This window comes from Rousettus aegyptiacus, unplaced genomic scaffold (genome assembly GCF_014176215.1).
Source record: "Rousettus aegyptiacus isolate mRouAeg1 unplaced genomic scaffold, mRouAeg1.p scaffold_m13_p_8, whole genome shotgun sequence".
Classification (NCBI taxonomy): domain Eukaryota; kingdom Metazoa; phylum Chordata; class Mammalia; order Chiroptera; family Pteropodidae; genus Rousettus; species Rousettus aegyptiacus.
Genome location: NW_023416311.1, coordinates 28,001,775 through 28,027,093, shown reverse-complemented (window position 1 = coordinate 28,027,093; position 25,319 = coordinate 28,001,775). Strand labels below are relative to the sequence as shown.

General features: G+C 46.6%; 1 protein-coding gene across 9 annotated transcripts in view; it reads left to right on the top strand.

Moving 5' to 3' along the window:
* The window catches only part of CUX1 (cut like homeobox 1), a 342,512-nt gene that overhangs the window by 299,488 nt on the left and 17,705 nt on the right, over window positions 1-25,319 (top strand). For 6 of the 9 annotated variants that reach the window (XM_036226215.1, XM_036226211.1, XM_036226209.1 and 3 more), the window contains 4 exons: window positions 232-534; window positions 4,315-4,503; window positions 10,348-10,612; window positions 15,459-25,036. The exons of the other annotated variants lie outside the window; for them this stretch is intronic. In XM_036226215.1, coding sequence (XP_036082108.1) covers window positions 232-534; window positions 4,315-4,503; window positions 10,348-10,612; window positions 15,459-16,149 — 1,448 coding nt within the window. In that variant the 3' untranslated portion in view covers window positions 16,150-25,036. Of the gene's footprint in view, window positions 1-231; window positions 535-4,314; window positions 4,504-10,347; window positions 10,613-15,458; window positions 25,037-25,319 lie in introns of those variants that run through there. 9 annotated transcript variants of the gene reach the window in all.

Sequence of the window (25,319 nt, the reverse complement as noted above, 5' to 3'; positions counted from 1 at the left end):
AGTGCCCTTATGTTGAGTCTAAGGAAACCTTTTATTTAGACCCCTAGTTTTTCTTCTGTTGCTATTTTTTATACCAAAAATTAGAGGTTACTCTGTCAAAAAACTATAAAACAATAAAACAGTTCACTTAAATCCATACTGTATCCTTCTTGTACAAGGCATTTATTTACTATCCTAGGTAAGGAAAGACAGCTATTTTCAGCCTCGGTTTTCCATTTGCTTTAATTACAGAAAGCACGCCAAAGACCTCTGCCAGCTGCAGCCCTGCACCTGAATCACCAATGAGCTCTAGCGAATCAGTGAAGAGTTTGACTGAACTGGTCCAGCAGCCCTGTCCCCCCATTGAAACAAGTAAGGATGGCAAACCACCAGAACCCAGTGATCCGCCTGCTTCAGACTCCCAGCCCACCACCCCACTGCCTCTCTCCGGACATTCAGCCCTCAGCATTCAAGAGCTGGTAGCCATGTCTCCAGAGCTGGACACCTACGGCATAACCAAGAGGGTCAAGGAGGTGCTTACCGACAACAACCTCGGTGAGTTCCCACCCCAGTTGCTAAGTCCAGAGGTAGCAGGTCATTTCCTGTTGAAGTTCTCAGGAAGGAGGGGTGGAAGACCCTCAGGCGGAGCCAGCCAAAGAGTTTAAATGTTTACAGTCTATCTTTAAAAACACAAAAACATTCCCCTAAGCGGCTCATAAGGGCACTAGAGTTCAACAGGTCAGTCCCAGCTGGCTTCTGCACTATGCCCACGCCAGGACTTCTTAAAACATACGCATTCTCATACCTAGAGCCTACTCAGACCACCCACTCCAATCCCGCTGATTGGGGCATGCCCAGTAGAGCTCCAAATCCTTTTGGGTCACAGAGCTGGGTAGGATCAGGAGCACCCCGCCAGCCCAGGATGGCATAGGGTAGGGGTCCCCAAACTCTAGGCTGAGGATTGGTACTGGTCGTGGCCTGTTAGGAACTGGACCTCACAGCAGGTGAGCGGCAGCAAGCAAAGTTTCATCTGTATTTGCAGCTGCTGCCCACCCCCACCCCCACCCCACCCCACCCCACCCCACCCCCGGCACTAGCATCACTGCCTCAGCTCCACCTCGGATCATCAGGCATTAGATTCTCATAAGAGCACCGGTCCCTGGTGCCAAAAAAGTGGGAACCACTGGCATAGGGGGAGAGTCTGACAGACTGGGTTCAAATCCTAAGTCTTCTACATATTATGTCTGTGATACTGAGCAAGCTACTCTCTGAGCCTCCTCAGTAAAACTGGAATAACAATTGGCCTGCCTAGGGGTTGTGAGTAGCAGCAATTGCTAGCACCTTGCCTGGCAGCTAATAGTCCATTATTATCATCCCTATTACCTGTGAAGCTGGCTCCATTCCCCAGACCCTCCCTTGGGAGGAGGCAGCCCCTACAAAACTGAGTTTACCACCACTCACACTGGGTTTTACACCCAGGCCATTCAACTCAAAAGTGCCACAGCCTTTCAGGTGCTCTTCCAGATGTGGCTCTCTCTGAGGGCCCCTATGGCACCACTGGTCTATAACTGTAAGAATATTAGGGTACTTAGTCATTTCAAACCACTGTGCTCCCACTGTATAGTATTGACTACACAGGATTCTCCTGGTTTAGACATCCAGAGAATGGAGACAGCCATTCCCCAAACACTTAGGTCTTTCTTATTTCTCAGGTGTAAAAGTCAACTAAAGGAACACCATTCTCTTTGGTGCATGTTAAGACGACCCCAAAGAGTTACTGGAATTTGCCCAGTACCTTCAGGAGAGGCCTTGTGTGTCTGTTTTTCAAGTTAATTTGTAACAATAATTTAGTGGTTGGCTCTTAAAAATGGCTAATTCTTAGACTTGAGACAACCCCTACCTTATAGTCTTGTCACAAGTCCAAGGAAGCAGAACCTGATATATTACTGCTGTCCACTCCCTTATAGGAAGTGTCATTTTGTGTAAATGTTGAAAATCAGCTGAAGAAAACTCATTTTCAAACACTAAGTTGCAAGATCACAGTTGTGAGGTCGTAAACATTAAAATCTCACGCTGGCCTTCCCATCCATGTCCCCGTCGGTCTCAGAGTTGTAGCTGATCATGTTTATGTGCAACCATAGCAGAACCCCACTGGCCTGTGGAACTCTATTTTCAAATGTTGTGAAGTATAAATCAGTGCTCTGAGGGCTGAAACTTTCATGCCAGACAGGTGACTTACACTTCTTTGAGCAGGAACTTCGGGGAGAAAGCTCCACAACAGCATCACCCTGGACTCGGAGATGAAAAGCAATGTTCATGATTGTTCTCCGGGAAAGGAGCTGCTTGCCCCACTGAGGTCTCTTAAGGGATTAATGAACACAGAGGGGGCTAAATTACAGCTGAATTAGGCATCAGAGATGACCCTTAATTGAGACTCAGGCATCCTCTTATCCCTTGGCCTGGGATCTTGGGATGTCTGTGTGTCAATCTCTTGAAATCATATGCAGAATGTGTGTGTGCGCATTTCATCAGGGTCTGTAACTTTCTTTAGGTTCTCAAATGGGTCTGTGACCCAAAAACGATTGCGAGCCACTGCTGTGAAACCTCTAGAGTAATACAAATAATTTTCCAAGAATGCTCAACTTGATTTTCCCCCCATACAACTAGATGGGTCAAGCAAATAGTAACTAGCTATTCATATATATCATTTTCCTGAACACAGCAAGCTCCCTGGAATGAAATGAGATTTATTTGCCAGATTAAAATTAGGTAAAATTTAAACAACCACAACAAAAACTTAGGATGTTTGTAGGCTAAACTAAGAGTTTGTAAAGCAGAGAAACAAGTTTACAAAATCAGTAAATGAATCTGTAAGTTAAAATGAGTAACACCAAAAAAAACCTTTTTTACTTCTCAAATCCAAAGCACTACATGCTATAAACTTTACTTGGAGTTCCACTTTTTACAAGGCAGCACTCCACCATTTTCTCACAACTACCCTGTAAGCACAGGTGATGGTGTTTCCCTCTCACAGACGGAGGACGTGAGGCATGGAGGGAATAAGCCAGTCATCCACAGTCTCCTCTGCCCCGATCACGTTCCATGTACTTCATGGTACCAAACACTGGCCTCTCTAATCTCAATCTCCATTTCTGCCTAATAAGTCCTGTTCATTTAAGTTCTCCCATCAGGTCGTTCAGGTTGTGCCTGATTCTCATTTGTACCTTTAAAAGTGGTGCCCCCTCTTAACCTGCAGCTGAATGGCTCTCAGAGAACAGAAATTTTCGTTTGAAGCCTCTGACGAACATGTCGCTGTGCTCTCCAGAGTGAAATGCCCTCTGATGAGCCTGGGGAACTGGCTGCCCACCATGGCCTCGGGGAAAAGGCATCAAGAAAAGGCACTTTGAGCTTCAGTCAGCAGAGGCAGCTTAGACTGTGGGAGCAGACTTTAGAATTAGAAATGGCTTGCTTTTCAGAAAAACAGAGCTGAGGAGCTCTTTCTCCTTCTCTTTCCTGCTGTGACCTTGGGTCAAGTGGCCTCTTTTCTCAGCAAGACCTGATAACCTTGTGAACCGTGAAAGGAGCTGGTGCAGACACTCCTGTGGTTTGAGGTTGTATAAGAGAGGTCTCCCTGTGTGCTACTTAACCTCCTGAGCTTGGGTTTGGGATTAACCACCTCTGATAAATGTGGCAGGGATTATTATCCATGCCTCAGTTCATCCAAAGCCTAAAGGCTTTTCGAGAGAAACATTATGCATAAGTAGAACGCAAGAGTAAAACTGACTGCGTCACCAATGGAATTCTTCAGGAGTCTGGTCGAAGAAATGCTTCTACAAAGCACTTGTTCCAAGCCAGAACCCAGCTGACCTGACTCTAGGCCTTTAACTCTTTTCCCATTTAGAAAAAGAAAAGTGCGGCTCGCTGCCAGCATTAGTTTAACATCACACATAGGAATGCTATGTTTTCTAGGATTTGACATTTTCAGCAGTCAAGAATTAACTATATTTTATAAATGGAAATACCACTACTAAAAACAGAATGAATAACTAGAATGATGGCATTTGTTTCTAAAGACTATTGATACATACTAAAACAATGCAAAAATAATAATAAAAGCCAGATATTTCGTGGCAAACTTTGGGGGTACGGTGAGGATTCCAACCCACGAGTTATCTCAGGGTAAACGCTGTAGCTGCAAGTGCCGCCTGTGAGTCTTCTTGGGGCAAACAAGAAATGGGTTAAAGCCTATGTCTGATTTAACCTTGACACATATTTCTCCTTCCAGATCCCTGGGTCTCAGTGATGACATCTCTCTTGGTTCTGTTTTCTCTCTAGGTCAACGCTTATTTGGTGAGACCATCTTAGGGCTCACCCAAGGCTCTGTCTCCGACCTCCTTGCTCGCCCAAAGCCCTGGCACAAGCTCAGTCTGAAAGGACGGGAGCCCTTTGTCCGAATGCAGCTGTGGCTGAATGACCCCAATAACGTGGAGAAGCTGATGGACATGAAACGGATGGAAAAGAAAGGTAACCACCCCAGTAGTTGCCTTCTCATTTATAAATGCGCTGTCTTCTAAAGCCTTCATGCAGAGCTGATGAAGGACATTCATGTGTGACCTAGGGGCTGTTTAAGGCAGGGCAAAGGATTTTTTGACACTCATCTGCCAATGAGTGCCTAAGAGGACTGGGAAGATTTGTGTCTTCTACCTAGTGGCCTGAACCCAAGGACATTTTAGCACTGGGGAGCACTTTGACAATTCCTCATTGTTGCCCTAGCTGTCAGTGTACCCTTTTTCTTCTTTCAGGAGAATAAAGCCATCAAGAAATGAACAGCACAGCACTTGGTGGTGGCTTGTGTTTGTTTTCTTTTGTCTTGTTGGGTGAGTGGGTGAGTGGGTGAGCATTTATTGTACATGTACCACATGCCAGGAGTGTCCACATATTATTTTCTCAGAGACCATTACTAAATGCATTTGTAGGTAAGGAGACTTAGATTTGGAGGAGCTAGATGCCTTCATTAAGGCCACCAGCCTCGAAAATGGCAAAGCAACTTTCTGCCAGACCAGCTCTCTTTCTGTGACTTCATAGTCTCAGGGGGCTGTAGAGGCTATGGAGAGGGCTAAGTGCAGCTCTCTTCTGCGCTTCTAGAACAACCCTCTCAAATGTTGCTCAGCATGCTCCGTGTCCTCCGGAGGCTATAACACAGGAGAAATCCTAAAGGGTTTCTTTGGATCACCTGCAGTGCTCTGAGCTCACTCTAGGGTAAATCTTGGATGTGGGTATAAAAGCTGTGACCTTCCTTAAATCCACTTTTGCAGAGGAGCCCAACTGAGGAGTAGGCATGACACCCACCCAGGAGAGGCCGCTGTTCACTGCCAGCCAAGTATCACTGTTCTTACCCAAACAGAGAAAGGCCTAGAGCTCCAAGGAGAGAGTCTCTGAAGCCTCTTCCCCCAAGAGCTCATGGACCTGGCTCTTTTATCATAATAGACACTTCCAGTCCCTATGTGCCTCCTATTTGCCAGGCACTGAGCTGAGACGTCACTTGATCCACTTAGCTCCATCCAGTACAGATGTCATTACCCAGGAAATATGAGACTCAGGCATTATGAAACTTGCCTGATTTCAAGAGCTGGCGTAAATAGGGAGCAGGAATCCAAACTCAAGGCTGTCAGATTCCAGGCTGGTGGTCTCAGATATGTGTTCTGTGCCTTGAGCTGAGCACCTTCCACAGTGGGACCATGCGCTCAGGCAGCGGCCTTCTACCCCATCCAAGGCCCTCCAGTGGGCTCCTGCCTGCCCACAGGTGTGTAGACAGAGCAAGGCTCTGACACAGGCAGTGCTGCACGCTCCAGAGGACTGGTGCCACATCACCCCCCAAAGTTTTTAACTTTTTATGGGAAATTGCAAACATAAAAATAGAAATAATGGTATCATGAACCCAATATATCCATCACTGAGTTTCAACAGTTATCAGTGCTCACCCAAGCAATTATAAAGTTTTCTGCATTTTGTCAAGGCAATGCCCTCCATTCTTGCACTTGCCGCATGCCAGGGAGCTCTCTCCTGGTGGCAGCTTTGAACATCCAGGCCAGCCCTTCCAAAGGTCACCCAAGCAGCCTCCTGTTGCTACAAACATCAGGAGAGAAGCAAGCCCTGGCCCTACCACGCCTGGCATGTTTCTTCTCCTGGGCCAGTGGGAAAAGACCTCAGCCTCTGGAAATAGATTATCCAGGGCTCCCTATACCTTCACTCCTCCTTCTGCATAGGCTGGGCGCCATCTTGTGTTACAAAAGAGTTACTGTTTTAGTGGGGCCTAGGCCCCTCCTCAGATCCCAAAGACTCTAAGCAACAGTGGTTCCAGTGTTGCCTCTCCCTAGTAGGGATGCTCACTAGAGGAGCCTTCACCAGCCTCGGCGGGAGACCGGGTACTAGACCCATCAGACACAGCAGCGTGTGACCTGGAACACAGTACTTCCTGTGATCTCCGTAGACTACTGGCCATCTACCCAATAGGAGGGGCTGGCTGGACAGATCAAGTTCATTTCTGTCAGGCCTCTTAATTCTATCACATTAATTTTAGGGAGAGAAGATTGCCCTTCTCGGTTATTTCCTAGTTCTAATTATAAAATGGCAAGTTAAGTAACTCCCTAGCCTGTTTCTACATCTGTAAAATGAGGATAATCTAACTTTTTCAGGTTGTGAGGATTAAAAAAAGTGTACCTAGTATAATAACCAGCACGTATAAGTGCTTAGTAAATGATAATTATTAAAATAATTATTTTCCTTTAAAATCGATGAGGTTGTACTACCAGTGTAGCCTAGATTAAAAATTCTGCACCAGCTAATCCGACTGTAGGATTCACATGTACATTATGCTTCCTTCTCTTCCATAAAGCTTTTGCTGCTTCTCCCTTTTGATCAAATCTTTAATTGTTCTCCTTCCTGCCTGCCTTTCTTTTTCTCTTTCCTGTACACTTTCTCTACCCTAGTCTGCCTTCTGCTTTTTGTTTCCTTCATGAGATGGCCCTTGAACCAGCCTGTCCACACAGTCACAAGCACCTGGACACACGCATATATTCGGCTGCTTCTGGCGCATCTGGGCTCCTCTCCCTGGAGGCTGCAGGTGTACTGACAGGCTCCTTTACTCCTGTTTACTTCTTCAGTCCACTCAGCACATCCCCATAGTCTTCTCCTGTGACATCCGAGACCCTAATGTCAGTGGCTGATGAAGTGTGTCTCCCTGGCTTTTTGTGGCTCCCACAGACACAGCTTCAGGCCATGCTCCCATGCTGTGGCCAGCCGGGGCCGGAAGACTGGCCACCATTGGACAGGGCAGGCAGTGCCGTGCAGAGCACATTTAGATCAGACCTCAGTTCTGTCACTTCCTCCCTGGGTGACCTCAGGCAAATCATTCAGCCTCTCTAAGCTTCAGTTTTTTCATCTGTACAAAGAACGATAATGGTCTCTCCCATTGCTTAACGGCAAGGATTAATGATAAATGATAACTGCTGCTGCTACTCTTACTACTACATGCCGTTTAAATTAAATAATATTTCTCATCTTCCATCAGTTTGAAAAAGTTTTAAAGAATTTTCAGACCATATTCCAAACTAGTCCCCTAGAAAGATCACTATGAATGATTCATTTGCTCAAAAAGTCTGAATGGTTTTCAACTTGAAGCATAGGTGGTAATCAGTGACACATAAGGACAAGATGAAGCACAGACAGCACGGATAGAACAGAGAGAACTTAAAATCAAGGAATCACGTCCTATGTGCTTCGCAGTCCAGTCAGCATATTCCCACTGACAATCACAGGCTGAGTCCCTAAGCCGTATCACAGCCTGCCCACGCCCCGCCACCCCTCCTTCCCCTCATTCTACAGTAAAAACACATTAACAGCACATGCACTCCCTTCATCTCCAGCTTCTGTGCTGTTCTGCTGTCTCCTGCTATCCCTTTCAGGACAGGCCACGTGTGTCCCCAGCCTCTGAGCCCTGTTCCAGCCACTTCTCCACTCCTGGGTTCGGCCCATGACTCCTCAAAGCTCTTGCCAGCAGGCTTTACTTTACGTCCCCTTCTCATCTCCGTCATCTGCCAACCTCCTGCTCACTCTGCATTTTTTCAAGACTGGCCCCTGTATCACTGTTTCCCTCCATGCCCACATCCTGCCCCATCCGGGGAGATTTTATGACCCATCTGACCCAGCCGGCACCTGGGCCTCAAGTTCTTTGACCTCCCCAATTCTTGGCTGTTCCCACATCTTGTTATTATGCACTACTCTACCTCTCAAAGCCTTAATTCACTCACTTTGCCCTCTGCTGCCTTTGTCTTGTTCCCTAGACATCCCAGACTCCATGAGCCATCACTTCATTACTCTCTGGCCATGACACTCTACCTCTCATATCTTTCCACTCCTTCTCCCTCTGAAAATCCCAGCCTGTCAGTTTTTTCCACCCATCCTCCTTGGCATCTGAGACCTGCTGGAGAATATCCCAGACTTCCGTGGGTTGGAGCCACCTTAGATTTGTATCTGCAGCTCCAGTAGGGTCCTTCATGCTTCTCTCCTCACCCCAGCCATCTCTCTCCTCCATCCCCCACCATAGTTTCCCACAACTGCACCACTCTCAAGACGCCTTTGCCATCACTTCAGATCACTTTTCCTCCTGCCTTCTACTTCGTACCGAAAACAAAAGCCATCAGTTTTCCCATTCTCAGTCCCTAGAAACGTGTCCCTATCTCCACCCATCCTCACGCGCCTCCAGTGATCATCATCTCTCTCGCCTGTATCACCAGCTCTTTGTCATCTTGCTCTTCTAGGAAACATTGTCAGCTCACTCTCATCTTTAAAGACCTACCCTCAACCCCGAATTTCCTTTCTAGAAGCCATCCTGTCTCTCATTTCTCTTTTATAGTGAGGCTTCTTAAAATAGTAATTTATGCTCACTACTCACTACCTTTACTTCCTCACCTCCCATTTACTGTCAGACCTACACAGTCTGGCTCCTGCTCCCACAGCTCCACTGTATGTGTTCACCAAGTTCTCCACTTATCTCCTAATCACTAAACCCAAAAGATATTCTGAGTCCTTGTCACACTTTCCTTACTGCAGCATTGACACCGTTGACCATTACTCTTCACTCATCCCTCTACTGTGCTATCATCTCCTGGTTTTCCTCCTGTCTCTCTGTTTCCTTCCTCCTGGGAGTGTCCTCTATGTGTTGCCGTCTTCCAGGCTTCCATCTTCAGCCCTTCTCTGTCTCATCAATGCCACTGACTTCAACTACAGTTTCTGTTCTAGTGATTCCAAATTCCTTTCTAGCTCAGGTCATTCTTCTGGGTTATCTCCCCAACTGCCTACGGAACATCTAGATGTGGGTAACCCAGAGACTCCTCAAACTCCACATTTCTGAGACAAACCATCATCTTCTCCCTTTAATCTGCTCCCTCCATGGTGCCCAACCCAAAAACACCGCCCCCGCTCCCATCTTCCATGCCTGAGACCAGAAGCAATCCTCAGCTCCCCTCTCTCTAGTCCCACACTGAATCAGTCACCAAATCCTGTCAGTTTTCCCCTTAACGTCCCCACAATCCATCTGCTTTTCTCCAACCCCACCACCACTGCCTTAGCTCAGATCTTTATCATTCTTCTAGTCCTTCTCCCACCAAACTGTAGCCAGAACAGCCTTTCAGAAACATATTGCTGATCAAATCATTCCCTTGATGAAAATCTTTTCATTTCTTCCCATTACCTTCAAGGTAAAGTCCAAACTTTTGGCTTACCCTTGCTCTACCTGTCTCTGCAGCCATATGTCCAACAGCTCCTCCTACTCCACCCCCCCTCCATGTGCGCACACACACAGCGTGCGTTAACCGTGCTGTTGTATGACTCTGTGTCTTTGCTCATGTTGTTCCCACTTTCTGGAGCAACCTCATACCATCTATCTCATCACCTGTTTTTTCTGATTAATCCCTCCTGTCCTTTAAGATTCAGTATAAACATCATCTCTCCTGGGAAGCCTTCCCTGACCCCTCCCCAGCCTGAGCTGTAATTTCCCTCAGTGCCCCCCTACTGGGGTCATCTATCTGTATATTCTCTGTGTCACCCACTAAATTGACATGTGGGGAGAGACAGGGACCTCACATTGTAACAGAGCAGGTCCTCGATGAGTGTGTGTTGGGTTTCAGAATGGTTCTAGACCAAGTGTTTTGAGATGCTTTGGAAGAGCAGGGCAGAACACCTGATGCCATAACCTACACAAAAGTAGTCTCTAGCCAGTGGTATACTGTGTACTGTGGCGGGGGTTGGGAGCTTGGGTGGATCTCACAGCTGGGCCTGCATTCAGTCTGACTTCTCTCCCTTCTTCAGCCTACATGAAACGGCGGCACAGCTCTGTCAGCGACAGCCAGCCCTGTGAGCCCCCATCCGTTGGCATTGACTACAGCCAAGGCGCCAGCCCCCAGCCCCAGCACCAGCTGAAGAAACCCCGAGTGGTGCTGGCTCCTGAAGAGAAAGAAGCTCTGAAACGAGCATATCAGCAAAAGCCATACCCGTCACCAAAAACCATCGAAGAACTTGCCACCCAGCTCAACTTGAAAACCAGCACTGTCATCAACTGGTTCCACAATTACAGGTATGATCCTGCTCTCAACCCAGTAAATCCTGGCTCCAAGAGAACAAACTTTCAGCCCTTGGGAAGAGGTTGATTTGTACTGCAAGAGAGTGGCCAGGAATGATGTTTTGGGACTTGGCCCTGCCGTACTGGGGGCTGAGAACTTGGTCAGTACTCAATGGTTTGGTCAGTTAGGTGGTTTTTTATGTTGCTTTATTGGCGCTTTTAACTCTAAAGATGTGAGATCACATAGAGACAGTCCGCATCTATAACCAGAAAAAAATTTTCCTCTCAGTTATATCATTTGATAAGGGAGAGTGTAGACATTCATGGTTCCATAGTAGTGAACATTTCTAAGTGGTTTTTGAATGCTTTCTCAGGACCTTTTACAGTATTATTTTCCTAATTAGTTTGATTCATTTTGTAATTCAGTAAATTCAGTATTATAAAACCCTTTCTTTTGAGAAAGTACATGAATTAATTTATTGAGCATCTATTAGATCTTCAGGCAGTGAGCTGTGTTTTAACCAACACTATATTACCTGATTCTTACAACTATGTAAGGGATGTAGTATTATTTGCATTCTTCAAATGAAAAATATAAAACTCAGAGGAGATGGGGGCAGAAGTACCTGAGCAGGGAAGGACTGAGTGCCCTCCTTTCTGAACAAAGTAAACTAGGGTGACACATTCAGATTAGATAATGGAAATTCACTGAAAGATAATGAATTGTTGATCATAGATGTAACCAAGATTCCCTACTGCTGGAAACCAGGAATTCCCAGTGGCATGATAGAATTCCTACTTGTTTTCATTCCTTCTAAGAGGCCATCTCAATTGCAAGTTCTCATCAGAACATTTTTTCCTATAGGGCTCAATAAAACTAGGGTAGGTGCTTCTGATTATACCAGGGTGACAAGTACACTTCTGTAGCTAGTGCGGGTATGGCCCTGAAACAAGTAGCAGACAGCAGAAGATCACAGACAGTCACAGGCTAGGGTTGTGTCTCTTAATGGGGTCTTGCCTCTTTGATAGACTTTGCTAGAGTTTCTGAAGGGCCCCAATAAACCTCCTGGGTTCTGAACAAATTGGAAAATTTTTAAATATTAAAGGGGAACCAATATTTATTGCCAATAAAGGTTAAGATAGCAGATGTGGCATAGTGTGAGAGCCGAATAGATCAGCTACCTGACCCCGGGAACTGGGCAAATTTATCCATCATGGCAGCACTGGCCCCAGGCTGGCTCCTGGGGCCAAAGAAAGTATATGAGCTAAGCACAACTGGTTTATTCATCCTAAATTTACCAGTCAGATAAAAACAGGTAAATCAAGGCCAGCCCATACAATAATGGAGTTCCCACTACATGGAAGGAAACTTCAAGGGTAGCAAACAAGTTTGGAAATGTGAGTAGAGGTTCGCCAGAGAGTCTTCTTGCCAGGTGTTATGTCACCCCATTTTCACTCTCACTCTCACAAAGGTGCACTTTCAAGTCTTCTACCTAAAAGTTAGGTCCATTTTAATACAAGTGTTACAACTGCAGACTGGAGTACATAAAGCTGTACATGACTGAATAGCTGGGTAAAGGTGCTACTAATTATACAAAATATCTCCAAAACCATTTCCCCAGGCCATGCTGGGGCCACCTTTTTTCCCAGATTCCCCTTCAGTCCTCTGTTGAGTGTCAATCACAGCCTCCTGGCCAGAGCATGCTTTCTCCAGGTTTCTCAGCTGCTGTCACTCATCTTGTTGGCCTCCTGACAACTATGGTAATACCCATCACATGACGGTCAGCTTGGTCATTGTGAAAATGACTCATTTGTGCATTTAACATAAGCAAATTTAACTATACGCCCTTGACAAAAATAAAGAAGGGAGAGAGAGGACAAACAGCAATAAGGCCTCGAAACTTAGTAAATGAGTTCAGGTCCAGATCTAGAGTAGATGCTCCATAAAGGCTTTTTTTCCAAAATAACTCCACAACAAAGCAGGCTGGGCTAAGTCAAATGGGAAAGCCAACGGCAGGAATGAGTTTTAGCTGCGGAGATCTGGAAAAATATCCTGGGAGGTATGAGATGTGCAGGATCTTAGAAGAAGAACTGAACTAGAGAAGAATTTTATAAACCACAAAATAGGTTGGATGAGAAGTGAGCAGCACCAGGTCATTCAGAATTGGTATAAGGCCCAAAGAACCGAAATCATTTGCCTAAAGTCACCCAGGAGGTAAAGTGCAGAGGGGAGATTCAAACGGGGCAAGTGCTGTCCTCCTGGCTTTAGCGCTCCCATTAAATTTTTAGTATAGGCCGAATTACTGTGGTGTACCCCACAGAGCTTCATACAAGGACAGGCACAATAGTACTCAGCACACATTACTGAAAGTTTGATTCCTAAGTGAGAAGGCAGTTTCTTACATTCTTTCTGCAGGAATTAAATAGAAGACATTGATTTTATTTGCTCCTGCCCCATTGGAACTCTCAGGAAACAATGCTTGAGTCAACTTTTGCCCCCATCAAAAAAATAAAACCTTACTTGCCCTTTTCCTTTTACCCTAAGGAAATTAGAAGTATTTTAGAGTGATCATTTACCTAGGAATGAAGCCAGGAATGCCAGAACAACATACCACAGGACGCCAGGTCTCTTTCTGGAAGAACAGGTCCACCCAGTAGAAACCTTTGGGCCCTAAAAGCCATGGCAGCTTGTGAACCTTGCCTGACTTTTCTGAAAACCAGATCTCCTGGGACCTGGTCTTTCTAGACCAGAAATAATATTCCTCATAGACATAGAGATAAATCTAGGCTAAGAAAAATGATATTTCATATCTATCGGGCACATAATATCTGCCAGGCACTGAACCAAGAGTGTTATAGATGTGTTATCTCATTAGATCCTCTGATCATAGTTTAGCCCAGTGCTGACAACCCCATTTTACAGAGAAAGGTTATGCATCTTAACTGAGCAGGTGAGGGTGGCAGCCTGAATCTCATGCTCCAGGCATGAAGTTGTCCCTCCCGTCCCCCAGCCTTAGCTCTTGTAACAGAGATTCTGTATTCAAAAGGCAGTGACATGATAAGGAGAGTTCCCTTTTTTGGTCTACTTTCCATGTATGGTATACATTAACATTTTCTTTAATCTTCACATCTCTGCAAAGAAGATACTGTTCTCTACATTTTTCAGATAAGAACTGAAGCTCGAAAAGGTTAAGGAAATTATCCAAGTTGCTCACGTAGTGACAAAGCTAGATGTCAAACCCAGGTGTGCCTGGTTCTAAAATGCCTGTGCTTTGTTCTGGGCCCGTCTTCCTCTGAGGTTCAGAGTTAGTACTTGGTGGGCCTGTTGCCTGGCTAGAACCAAACCCTTAGCTACCTGTCTAGCTTCCCACCTCCCTAATCAGGGTGGGATGGGCTTGAGTGTTCACCCCAACTGTCATTTTGGGCTGCCAAGGGGCCTGAAAGCCAGGGAAGAGCAGACTTGCCCTCCCAGCATGATGCTCGGGAACCTGCTGCCATTTCACAGGCTCCCACAGTAGGAAGGAGAGGAAAGTTTTCTCTTATGCCTAGGAACTTCTAGGGGACTTCAGGACCTCACCCTGTAATTCAGGCTCAGAAATCATCTTCAGGACAAGAGTCAGAGCTCACCCTATGCAGGGAGCAAATAACTATGTAGCAGATAACCATCACTAGAATTCTGATATACTAGGCTAAACTACAGCCAGATTCTCCCTGACTCCAAAATTCACCACATCCAATATAGGACCTGGCATATAGTGGGGTCTCAAAAAATGTTCCTTTATTGAGTTATATGTACTGCAGAAAATATTTTCATGCATGCCTAACCCAACAGCTCTCTACAGACCCAGCCTCTGCAGGACACTGGGCTTGGTGCTAATTTACCTGAAGATGCTTTACCATTAACAGTTGGCTTTTTCAACTCTTTGGAATAAACACCTGGAGAGACTTCTGATTGAGCCTAGTACTGTCAACATGGTGGGAAGAGAAACTTTGGCACAAAAAGACTTAACACGAGCCCTTTCATGACATCACCAAGGCTCCAAAACAGGGAAGGCTAGGATCCTAGCTGTTTCTTTCAGACCCCAAAAATTACTAGGACACATTTTCCACTGACTGTCAGCTACACTCAGCTTGATTAAAACATGCTAGATATGTTAGAACACATATTTGGTCTCCTCCTTGCTTGAAGCCCTTTCCTGGGCTTCTCCTTTCACAGGAGGAAATTAGTTGAAACATCATTTGATGGAATTCCACCAGAGCCCCTGATCTAACTTAGAGCTGGACGTGGAAGATTTCACTTTGGGCACTAATAATTGGTTCTCTCTCATGGAAGTCCTGATGAGGTAACTGGTTATCATTCATCCTGCATTTCCATTTATTAATTCAGTCAGCATTTATTACTGTACACCAGAAAGCACCATGGTAGGCCAGGGGTATGCAAAGAGTAAATGGACCTGGCCATTCGTAGCCTAGTTGGAGATGGAGGAAATGGTACCTTTAAATAAGTAACATTGGTGTCCCATCCTGGTGGAGAATAGGGACTGGCATTTCAACCAAGGAACAGCTTATGTAAAAGCACAGAATTTGCGAGATAGTGGGGCCTTTGCTCAGGCTCCTGGCTCAGCGAGGAGTCCAGGGCAGTGACCCAGGAGTGAGGCCCCACCGAGGGGCCGTGTCTCTGCACTGTGGGTAGTAGAGGCCTCTGCGGGGTTTCAGGCTGGGGTGAGAGTGTACGATTCAGTGCGGAGGAGAGAAAGGAGTGGAACGGGACGGCGAGAAGCCCGAGCTTGAAGGCAAGGGGTCTGTGCCTACCTGTATGCAGCGGCCACCTCATGGCGTCTTCCCCGCTTGTGTCTCATAGGTCTCGGATCCGCAGAGAACTGTTCATTGAGGAGATTCAGGCCGGGAGCCAGGGCCAGGCCGGGGCCAGCGACTCCCCATCAGCCCGAAGCAGCCGGCCAGCACCCAGCTCGGAGGGCGACAGCTGCGACGGCGTGGAGGCTGCAGAGGGCCCGAGCGCCGCGGACGCCGAAGAGTCTGGCGGCCCCGCGGCCGCCGCCAAGTCTCAGGGAGGGCCGGCCGAGGCGGCCGCGGCCCCAGAGGAGCGGGAAGAGGCGCCGCTGCCAGTGGAGAAGGTCGAGCCGCCCTTGGGGACTGCGGCCCCGGACGTCGCCGACGAGGAGGGTCGATCCCGGGCGCCAGCGCCGCCGCCGCCCGAGGGTCCCGCGGACGTCCAGGGGCCCGTGCCAAACCCCGCCGCCACGCCCGCGGCCGGGGAGGACGCCGCTACCTCAGCCGCCCCGCCGGGGGAGGGGCCCTGCAGGGCCGGGGACGGCGCCGACAGGAGTTCCGCTTTGCCAAGCACCAGCGCGCCGGCGGCAGCCCGCAGGCTCAGCTCGCTGCAGAGCCTCTTCGGCCTCCCCGAGGCGGTGGGCGCCAGGGACTCGCGAGACAACCCCTTGAGGAAGAAGAAGGCCGCGAACTTGAACAGCATAATCCACCGCTTGGAGAAGGCTGCCAGCCGGGAGGAGCCCATCGAATGGGAGTTCTGAGAGGCCCCGCCCGCCCGTCCCGCCAGGCCGCGCTGGGCCGGGCCGGGCCGGGCCGCGCCGAGTAGAGTCCGAGTAGAGTCGAGTCTGGCCGAGCCAGGCCGGCTGGGCACAGGGGCGGGCGCCGACTCTGCGGCCTGGACCGTGTTGCGCACTTAACCGCCCTGCGGGCCACAGGGCAAAATCGCCATAGGCCAAGGTGCATATAGAAAACAAAGGAGCATTAAGCCCAATCTATGTCGTGTTTTCAAGGAAGAAAACGGAAATGTGTAGTCGAGCTTTTTTGTACCCTGAAGTGTTTTTTTTATTGCCCTAAGTGATTTCCACAGGTTCTGGAATAACTCTTACAGCTTTGCCTTGTGCCCTCCTCTTTGGTGTGGGCTTTAAAAAAAAAAAAAAAAATCAAACCCACATATTAAAAGGGGGCTTTTTATCTGCCATCTAATGGCTTCAGAGCGATAATACACTATTATCTTCTTAAACCAGGAAAGGGGGGGGGGGGGATTTTTCAGAAAAATTAAAAAAGAAAGTTTTTGTAGCTGTTCAGTTGCCACTAAGAGATTGCACAGTCAAACCGACTCTAAACACACTAGTTTGGATTCCTAAATATTTTCAAGAAAAGAATCTTCTCGTTTGAAACTTTGAATTAAAATAAAACACATTTACTCCACATATTTTTTAACAAAAAGAGAAGTCACATCAGGAAAATATCTGATTTTGTGGTAGCTGGCGTAGTGTTTTCTTGTACGTGAATAGAATCCTGACATGTAGTGCACATTGATCCATAGCTTTAACTGACTCTGGGCTTTTGCTGACCAGGGTCTGTTTAATACACTCCATTCTAGGCCAAATCAGGACAAAAAGAAAAGATCCGAATCTAGGTATTTTATAATCTGCTTTTTAACCTCTAACCGCAGAGCACGCTGATCAGACCTCATATCTCGGAGGTTTAGGAGACAAGTTAGAACTGTAGCATGTACCCGTTCATTTTGTTTAATTTATGGTGTCTATGTCTGTGTTAGTGCGTCCGCACATGTGCAAGCATTTAAAGAAAGGAAAGAGTAGGCCGCTAGGTTGCAGCAGACAATTCTGGGGCCAAACAGGGCCCACCCTCTTAGACAGCAGTCTTTCCTTGGCACAGAAGGCACCACACCTCACACCACTCTCCCCCGGGCGCCTGATGGACTGAGCCCCACCAGGGGACGCCGCTCCCTGGGCCTGGGCAGGGCTCGAGAGCACTCTCTCTTTCCCTTTCTTCCCACCACAAGCACTGATGACTGTTGACGTCGTGGGAAGCTTCCTTCCCTGCAGAAGAGAGACCATGGCAGTCTGGGCTCTGCTCCCACCCCTGTAGAGATGGCCCAACTCACACCAAAACTTTGATGCTCTTCACTTCCAGACAAGACCATTGGCCCTTCATTCATTTTGCCTCTTGGAATGTTCTTTTATGCAGTCTTTTACTTAGTCTTTTAGGGCAGTCTAAGTGCAAATCAAAAGTCTAACTTGTCTCTGATTCCTCCTGTTGTCTATGTGTATATGCGTGAGAATAGAGGCGGATGAGAGTGTGCGTGTGTGCGTGTGTGCAATTTTATACGTCTGTGTATTTTCTTAAGTACCTGTGCACACATAGAGTGCATTACTGCCACCTTTTTTCAATAAGCTGTTTTATCAGTTATGGCTTCTACAAGTTTGCTAATTTAGACTCCTTTATTGCCATATCTTTAAACTAACAATAGATGATTTCGGTATATATATATATTTTTTTTTGCTTATTTATAGGTGCTGTATTTTATTATCTGATTGTTAGGAAGGGATGAAAGGGGCAAATATTCTTTAGAGGGATAGACTGCCGGCAGTATTGGGTATAATTTACAAGATGTAGTTGTCATACTGTATATTACTGATTGAAAACTTTTTGACCGTATTGTGTATCATTGAAACCTTTGTCTTAGGTCAACATCTTTGGATGACATTTTAATGGTGCATTCATTATTTCTTAAGTTTAATTAATATTATCTTTTTTGATTTGGGGGGTGGGAGGGAGTTATAATTTTAGAGGTATGCTCCCGCTATTACACCTCAGTGTGCTTGTATTAATTAACTTGTAGGACTTTGACTGTAAGATGTGAAACCACATTTCTTGCATGACGTTTTAGAAATTATATATTTCATTTACAGTCTTTTAACCTGCAACTGCAGCACTTAGTTCAAGTTTTCACAAATTTAAGAGTCACTACACTAAAGACAATGCCTTTTCATGAATAAGAAGTTTTCAGAAGGCTCTAGGAGGCTGGGAGGCAGGCCGTTTGTCTACTGATGGTTGCATCATCTCTGAACTTGAACTCTGGTTCAGCGAGAAGAGAATTGAAAACGGAGGAGCGTAAGGGGAAATGGATTAACAGGTGCATTAATAAGAGCAAGTTTGCATCAGTGACCCTTAGGACAGTGAGTAGCAGAGCCCTGACAGTACCGTGGTGTCCTCTCCACAAAAACCTTGAGGGAATTTTGTTGTCATGTGTGACGAATCACTAAATATCTGATTTTCATCAGATTGAAAAGCACGGAGTTAACAGGAAATGTTAGGGTAGCGTTTTAGTTTTAAAGGCATGACTGTTATTTACAAAGGTGTTAAATCCAAGGAAATCGAAAAAGTATAAAATTGTCCATCCTAGTGGCCAAATAGTAACAGTCTAAATTAGCCACTTTGGCTCTTCCAAGCAATTCAGTCATTTTTGTTGTTGTTATTGTTTTAACTAGGTTATTGTTGATTTCCATTCTGTCTCTTTTGCCAGACTTAACATCTGGGTGCTCGATACAATCAGTTGGTTAAATTTTGCTTGCAGTTCTATGTTTGTATTTTTTCTCTATTTATTTTTTTATTGCAATCCCAACCCTATGCTCTTTTGTGTTAAGCTACACTGTGTGTAATACTTCTAAGAGCTGCCACTAAATAACAGAAACCTGTTAGCAGGAGGAAGTGTCCCCCTCCTTATTGTGCCCCTCAATTTGAGTCCAAGGGTTGATCTTTCATCTTGATAAGCAATATTCAAGTGCCTTGAACAGCATCCTCTCTGTGGGGTATACGTTCAGCTGGCTGGCGTTCCAAGCAGTAGTTCCCACCGGCAGCCAACCTCTTCCTTTCCGCTCCATCAGTTTAAAAAGCTGATTTGTACCTCTCCCCTGGGGAAAACAGTTCTGCGTAAAACACTAACACTTAATTACAAGCTCCATTATACCATTTTAAATGGCTTCTTGTTAATTGGAGGCAGTGTTCATAACTTAAGGTTTTTGCCATTACTTAGCTGGCTAAGTGGAGGCTCAGCATAAAATCAGTGTTCATGGTCAGCCTCTTGACCCTTGGTTCCTGCCCATGCTCTCCTGTGGTGTCTATGGTGGAAGGTGGGTAGGTTCTGGCCTAGACCCATGCCCACTCGCCTCCACGTCCCAGCTCCTAGGAAACCTCCCTTGAACAGCCAGTACAGTCAGGATGTCTGTGATTTCTGTCTGCCAGACTGCTCTTCTTTGAAAGGATTACCACAGCCATTATTATCTCAACTCAATTATTCTCAAAGCCTACCTGTCCAAGGAACTTCACAGCATGAGGTGGCTTATGGTCAGCAGACAGCCCTTGGGATGCAGGCTTGGGAGAAGTCTCCAGAAATTGTCAGGATCTTCACTCGTGTGACTACTGTCAAACCCTTGCCACTGTGTCTGGGAGAATACCCGAGATGGACTGAGGCAAAAAGATAACTGCTCATGGCCTCCCTTTACTTCCAAAGCACAAATGCATCCCCGCCCAATCTCCTTTCTGTTGGTGTCTTTGTTTTCTCCCCATTTAAAAACCATCCTGTCCATCGTGGATGTTCAGGTCTGCTGGTTAGTGGTCCAAACCCAGAGTGCTACAGAGCTTTGGCTTAAGTGTTCTTTTGTGCTCTCTGGCCGTGAGAGACCCTCCCCACCCACACCTACCCCTGGTCCAGTTGGCCAGCTCAAGGAGGAAGGAAAGTACCTCATCTGCCTCTTTGACCAGGGCATATCAGGAATGCAGCTCATGAGCAAACCAAGCGGCAGGCAGGTTGTACTTTAATCTAAGGGAGAGCTCTGGTGTCAGCTGACCCCCCCTTAGATCATGCAGCAGTCATGCCGTTAGAGACTGGAGCAAGAGTCACCAGATAGCTCAGGCCACAGGAGGGTGCCTTCTCCGCTAACACTGGACTGGATTTCTGTTCCTCCTGAACTCATGTCCTTTCATATGGGGGTGATCAGTGAACTCTTGACATTCTATGCAATGTTTTTCATTCCTCTGATTTTAGAAAAACAAACCTCACTGAAAATAGCAGGGGGCGGGGGGGAGGGTTGAATATACGCATGTCCTTCTGGGATTAGCACAAAGTAAAACAGTGATAGTGACTTACTTGAGAAGGGGGGACAGTAGCCTTTGCCTTAAATACACTATGACAGGCGCCTTTCAACAGGCCTATAAAAAGAAGAGTGCCCGTAGCCATCCCAAGCCCCTACTTTCAGAGGCCAGTAAGCCAGCTGTGTGGGGGAGATATAGCAAGGCGAGGTTCTGGCATGTGTGGTGGGCTGTTAGCCGTGTCCCTTCAGGCTAGAGGTTTGGCTCCCTCCCTGGATGGCCTCCCTTGTCACACTCATTTGTCCCCGTCTACCTCACTAACCCATGCTCCCATTTGACATCACTCCTCACCCCCCATCCCCAGAACCATGCAGCAAGTGGGCTCAGGTGAGAGGAAAAGCTAGAAGGGTGGCGGCATCCATGAGTATATCTTGGCCTGGTAGTCAGGCATCTTCTCTTCTGGTGAGCACAACATGGACAGGCAGCTGTGTTCTGAGAGACATATGAATTTTTCTCTTGAATTCCACCTGTTCTTGAATCTCGGCAGCTGTTTGCTTGACAGGCAGGGGCGGTCTCAGGCCTCAGAGGGCCTCATCTCTGGCCTGCCTTTGCTTTCTGCCCGTTCCTGCTCAGCTGTTAAGATCCATCACAGCCATTTCCTTTGCCCCAGGTTGCCCCTAAATGGCCATGTTAGGACACTCCCCCAGGGTTGCTACCTGGCACTGGAGAACTGTCTTTATTGTCTCTGGCACTGGGAGGTTATGACTTAAGCTCCACTGTGACACTCCTTTGGAAGTATCTCAAGGACAGGAGAGGATATAGCATTCTCCAGCCCACTCACCCATTCTTCAGTCACATGCCTGTTCTTCCCAAAAGAATATGCCAATTTTCACCCAGTGCTGCAGAAAACCAGCTCCCAGGGCTGCTGGTTGTATGTGGGTCCACCCACCCTGGTAGCTGAAGCATTCTCCTGATGGAAAGAATTTGCAAGTGGAAGCCTCAGATCTGTGCCGTCTCCATGTGCTTGGGTGTGTGCCAGGAAAAGCTCGTTTAGAAATCACCCTCGTGCTTCTGCAGTTTCAGCTGGACCTTGATGGCATTAGGGGAGCCTTCATGACCCTTAAGGGAGAGCTGCTGCCCTGAGTGGCAAAGCGGTGGCCTGGAACACCAAGTTACACAGTTCCATTTTCCAGTGCACTTAATGGCAGACTGACCAGCATACTTGCTAAGAGAATGGTCCAATTTGGCAATGTCATTTCAATTCCCATCAGTTTCTGCCTTTTGGTAGACGAAATGTACTTGGAAAAGAAAGGGAAACCAGTTCCAAAAAGATCCAGCCTGTGAACCCCTTAGAGGTGTGCTGAAAGCTGAGCCCAGAGCCCTCGGCGTGAATCAAGATGGCAGAGGCAGGGCCATGAAGAGCAGTGAGCTGAGCAAAAGCGAGCCCCTCCCCAGAGTCTTCCTGCCCTAGCAGTCCATGAGTGTCACCCTTGGTCAGAGAAGAAGAGGAAAATGTGATTCCCCCTGCATCTGTCCCACTTGCAGGAAGTGCCCGCAGGCCTGGCTATAACCCTTCCATCACCTCCTCTCCTCCAAAGATACAGTGTCCACACTGACAGTGGCATCATTTCCATTTTCATTTTTGGATGAAGTGACATTTAGCTTTAACAAGACATTTCCAAAGCGCCTAGTCTTCTCCAAAATGCTAACTTTTAAAGTTGGGCGTTGTAGGTGAAGAATCCTAAAAAAAGGCTAGTGAGAGAAAGACATTAGGCTATGCGTAAATGTGCACTTCCCCAACCCCTGTTATTAAACTTTTAAAATACCTTTGACTTGCTTTTCATGGATCATTTTAGTTTACCCAATACTGTTGAGTAGTCTGTATTACTGTAATTTCTGTAGTGTTTAGGCTTTAATTTCTACCACAAAATATAGTATTTGCTATATATCAAGCTTTCTGTAATCAGAAAGGAAAGGTGCCTTATATCCCAATGTCACGGCTACAACCTATGGAAAATAATCAGAAGCACAGTGTGTACGGAAGCATTGGGACTTCCGTTGGTGAAACTAGACTCCCGTCAGCAAGACGCATTGAAGTGGCACGGGGCTGTTTTTGTTTTATAGTTCCTTTTTTCTTTTTCCTTTTGTCTTTTTTTTTTTTTTTTTGGTAGTTTGCTTTAAACAGAAAGCACTTAAGTAGATGCCTATGTGTAAAAGCTCTGTGCAATAGAAATCATTTTTCTTCATTTTTAAGAGATAATGTATTGCACACCAAATGAACTCAAAGTAAGCTTTAGACCAGGACGATTCAGGTTGTGGATGAGTATGTTCACTGTAGTTCCATTTGTTCATGAACTGAAGGGAAAACAGGCTTCCCCAGTCCCCCACCCACCCCCTAGCCTGCCTCTTGCTGACCACCGAGCTAGGCCTACAGGGCACCAGCTGGAGCTGCCAGCTGGGTGGCAGGGTGGGTGTGTTTATGACTCAGCAGCTGAGAACCTCCAGAGTGTGAGACCATAGCCATCCCTTCCAGCACTTAACCTTTTCTTGTTGAAATGGATTGACTGCTACTGACCTGCCAGCGTGCGTGAGGATAATTATAAAAGGGTGTTTCCTTGAGGAAAAAAAAAAAAATTATTTCTATCTTCTTCTATTTATTATTAGGTTAATCATTTAAGTTCTTATCAGGAGTGTATTATTGTTTTGTCTTGTTATTGCTGTTATTATAAATGCTTTTTGCTATCACTCCAGTGGTTACTGTCTTCTGCCTCCTGCCCTCCCCACCCCCCAAAAAAGGAACCGAAGGGTCTGGGGATGTGACTGGGGCGGCAGAGGGGCCTTCTTCAGCAGAATTAGATGTCTGTCTCCAGAGTAGCCACTCAAAAACTGGTGGTCTCTACATATCTAACTTTTTAAATGAGAGAGTTATTGAACAAAAATCTACCAGTGTGAGGAAATGCCGAGTTGAAGAACACTCATGTGAGGAGCTTCAGAGGAGACTTAGAAAAGCAAAGTTCAGTTCCCCAAAGCCTCCTAGAGCCTCTGGTAAGACTTCTGGGTTCATGACGTTTCAGCGAGCCCTGGTCGGAGAGAGTGCAGTGGCCTGGCCAAGACAATGACTTCCGAGTGAAAGAGTGGTTTCTTGCAAGGCCCACATGGGTTGACATATTTTTAATTGGCTTTTGTTGTTGTTGTTTTTCTTGCATACAAATTTTGTCAAAACCATCTTGCAAAACAACAGTGTTCCTTAGTCCATCTGTGGCTTGAGGACCCACACCAGGAAGGCCATGAGGAAACCCCTTTCCCCTTAATGTGGTTAAGTGTGGAGGGAGGTTAGCTGTGGGCAGAGCTTTCTGCTGCTAGAAGCACAGCCAACAAGACACCCAGTTGCTTGCGATCAGGTGTGAGAGTGAAGCCTCGGGCCTGTGGGCTCACCCTCCCTCCCGGGCACAGGAGCAGGAAGCTTCCCCCAGGCTAGGGGTAGGGGCGCTGTGCACCCCGGGGGGAACCAGAGAGCTGCTTCCGTTCCCAAAGGGCCCACCTACCCATGACTCACTTTCCATTCCATGACTTTTCCCCTCTCTGAAATTACTGGGGGGGGGTCCCAATTTTGTTCTCATCTCTTTGAAAGAAAGCCCTCCAATGAAATAACTGCCTCCACCCCCAAAGTTTTCATTTCTCTCTAATTAGTCTATGCATTTCTCTCTCTCGAGCCGTTTTCTGCCTCTTTGCTTGAGAAAACGGGCATCTCGTGTCCCACCATCTGAGACCCCTCAGAAAATGCTGTGCATTTTGGAGACGTGAGGATTCATTCAAAATTCTTAAAGCATTTGAGAATAGCTTGTTGTAAAATAAAAGTGGGAATAAAAGAAAAGGTGGTTCTCCCACATCCCTTTCCACTGAGTAAGACCTAGCTCTTTGCGATTGTGCAATAACTACTTGCCTGCGAGCGGGTAGCCACGCTCCTGTCCAGACTACTAACAGCACAAGCCAGGCGTGCTCACGGAGTGGCAAATTCTTCCAGAGAATTCTTCATAAGCTCAGCTCCCCCCAATGTATCGTGGTGTCTTACATTTTAGCAGTATTTTATATTTTCTGTAACGCACTAAGTCTTAGATGTTTTTAGAGCTCGTTTGTTAATACTCACAATCACAGACTTTTTTTTTAAATCCTCACAGAGACCCAATTGACCAAAAAAAAAGAAGCATCCTTTTTTTTTTTTTTTGTACAAATAGTTTTGAGAAGCCTGTGACCCATCTCTGGTAACATTTTATTTCTTGCTATTTGTTTTCGACATTAAGAGTCAAAAGTTGATCTGGCTGGCGCCAGGGTGGGGGAGGCACCCGTCAGCCCCTCGGCGCTGTCCCTTCTGTCTTTGGTTAGCCATACGATGTTTGTTCTCAGCACTGTACAACGGTCCCTATATGATATGGAGAAGCAATATCACTGTATGAAACTCACACCATGTATTATTATTATTCACTAGCACCCTAGGTGTGATAATTGAAGTAAATATCTTTTATACAAACACAAGAATGTGTGGGTCGTTTTTATTTAAAGTGCTCTGGCCTGAGGAGAAGCAGCAAACACTTTCATTCTGGGTCCAAAGGCACCTCAACGATTGCCATTTTGAGGTCGCCTTCTCTCCACCCTCTTGTGTTTCCAGTGGCGTGAGGCTTGCAGGCAGGTGTCACCAGAAACCTGGGCCAGGGTTAGGATGTGTGGGGATCTGGGCAGCAGCAGACCCCACGGTCCAGTTTTCTGTCTAGGCACAAGGTATGTGTTCCTTAGGGCCCTGCGTCCCTGCTTGCTGTTG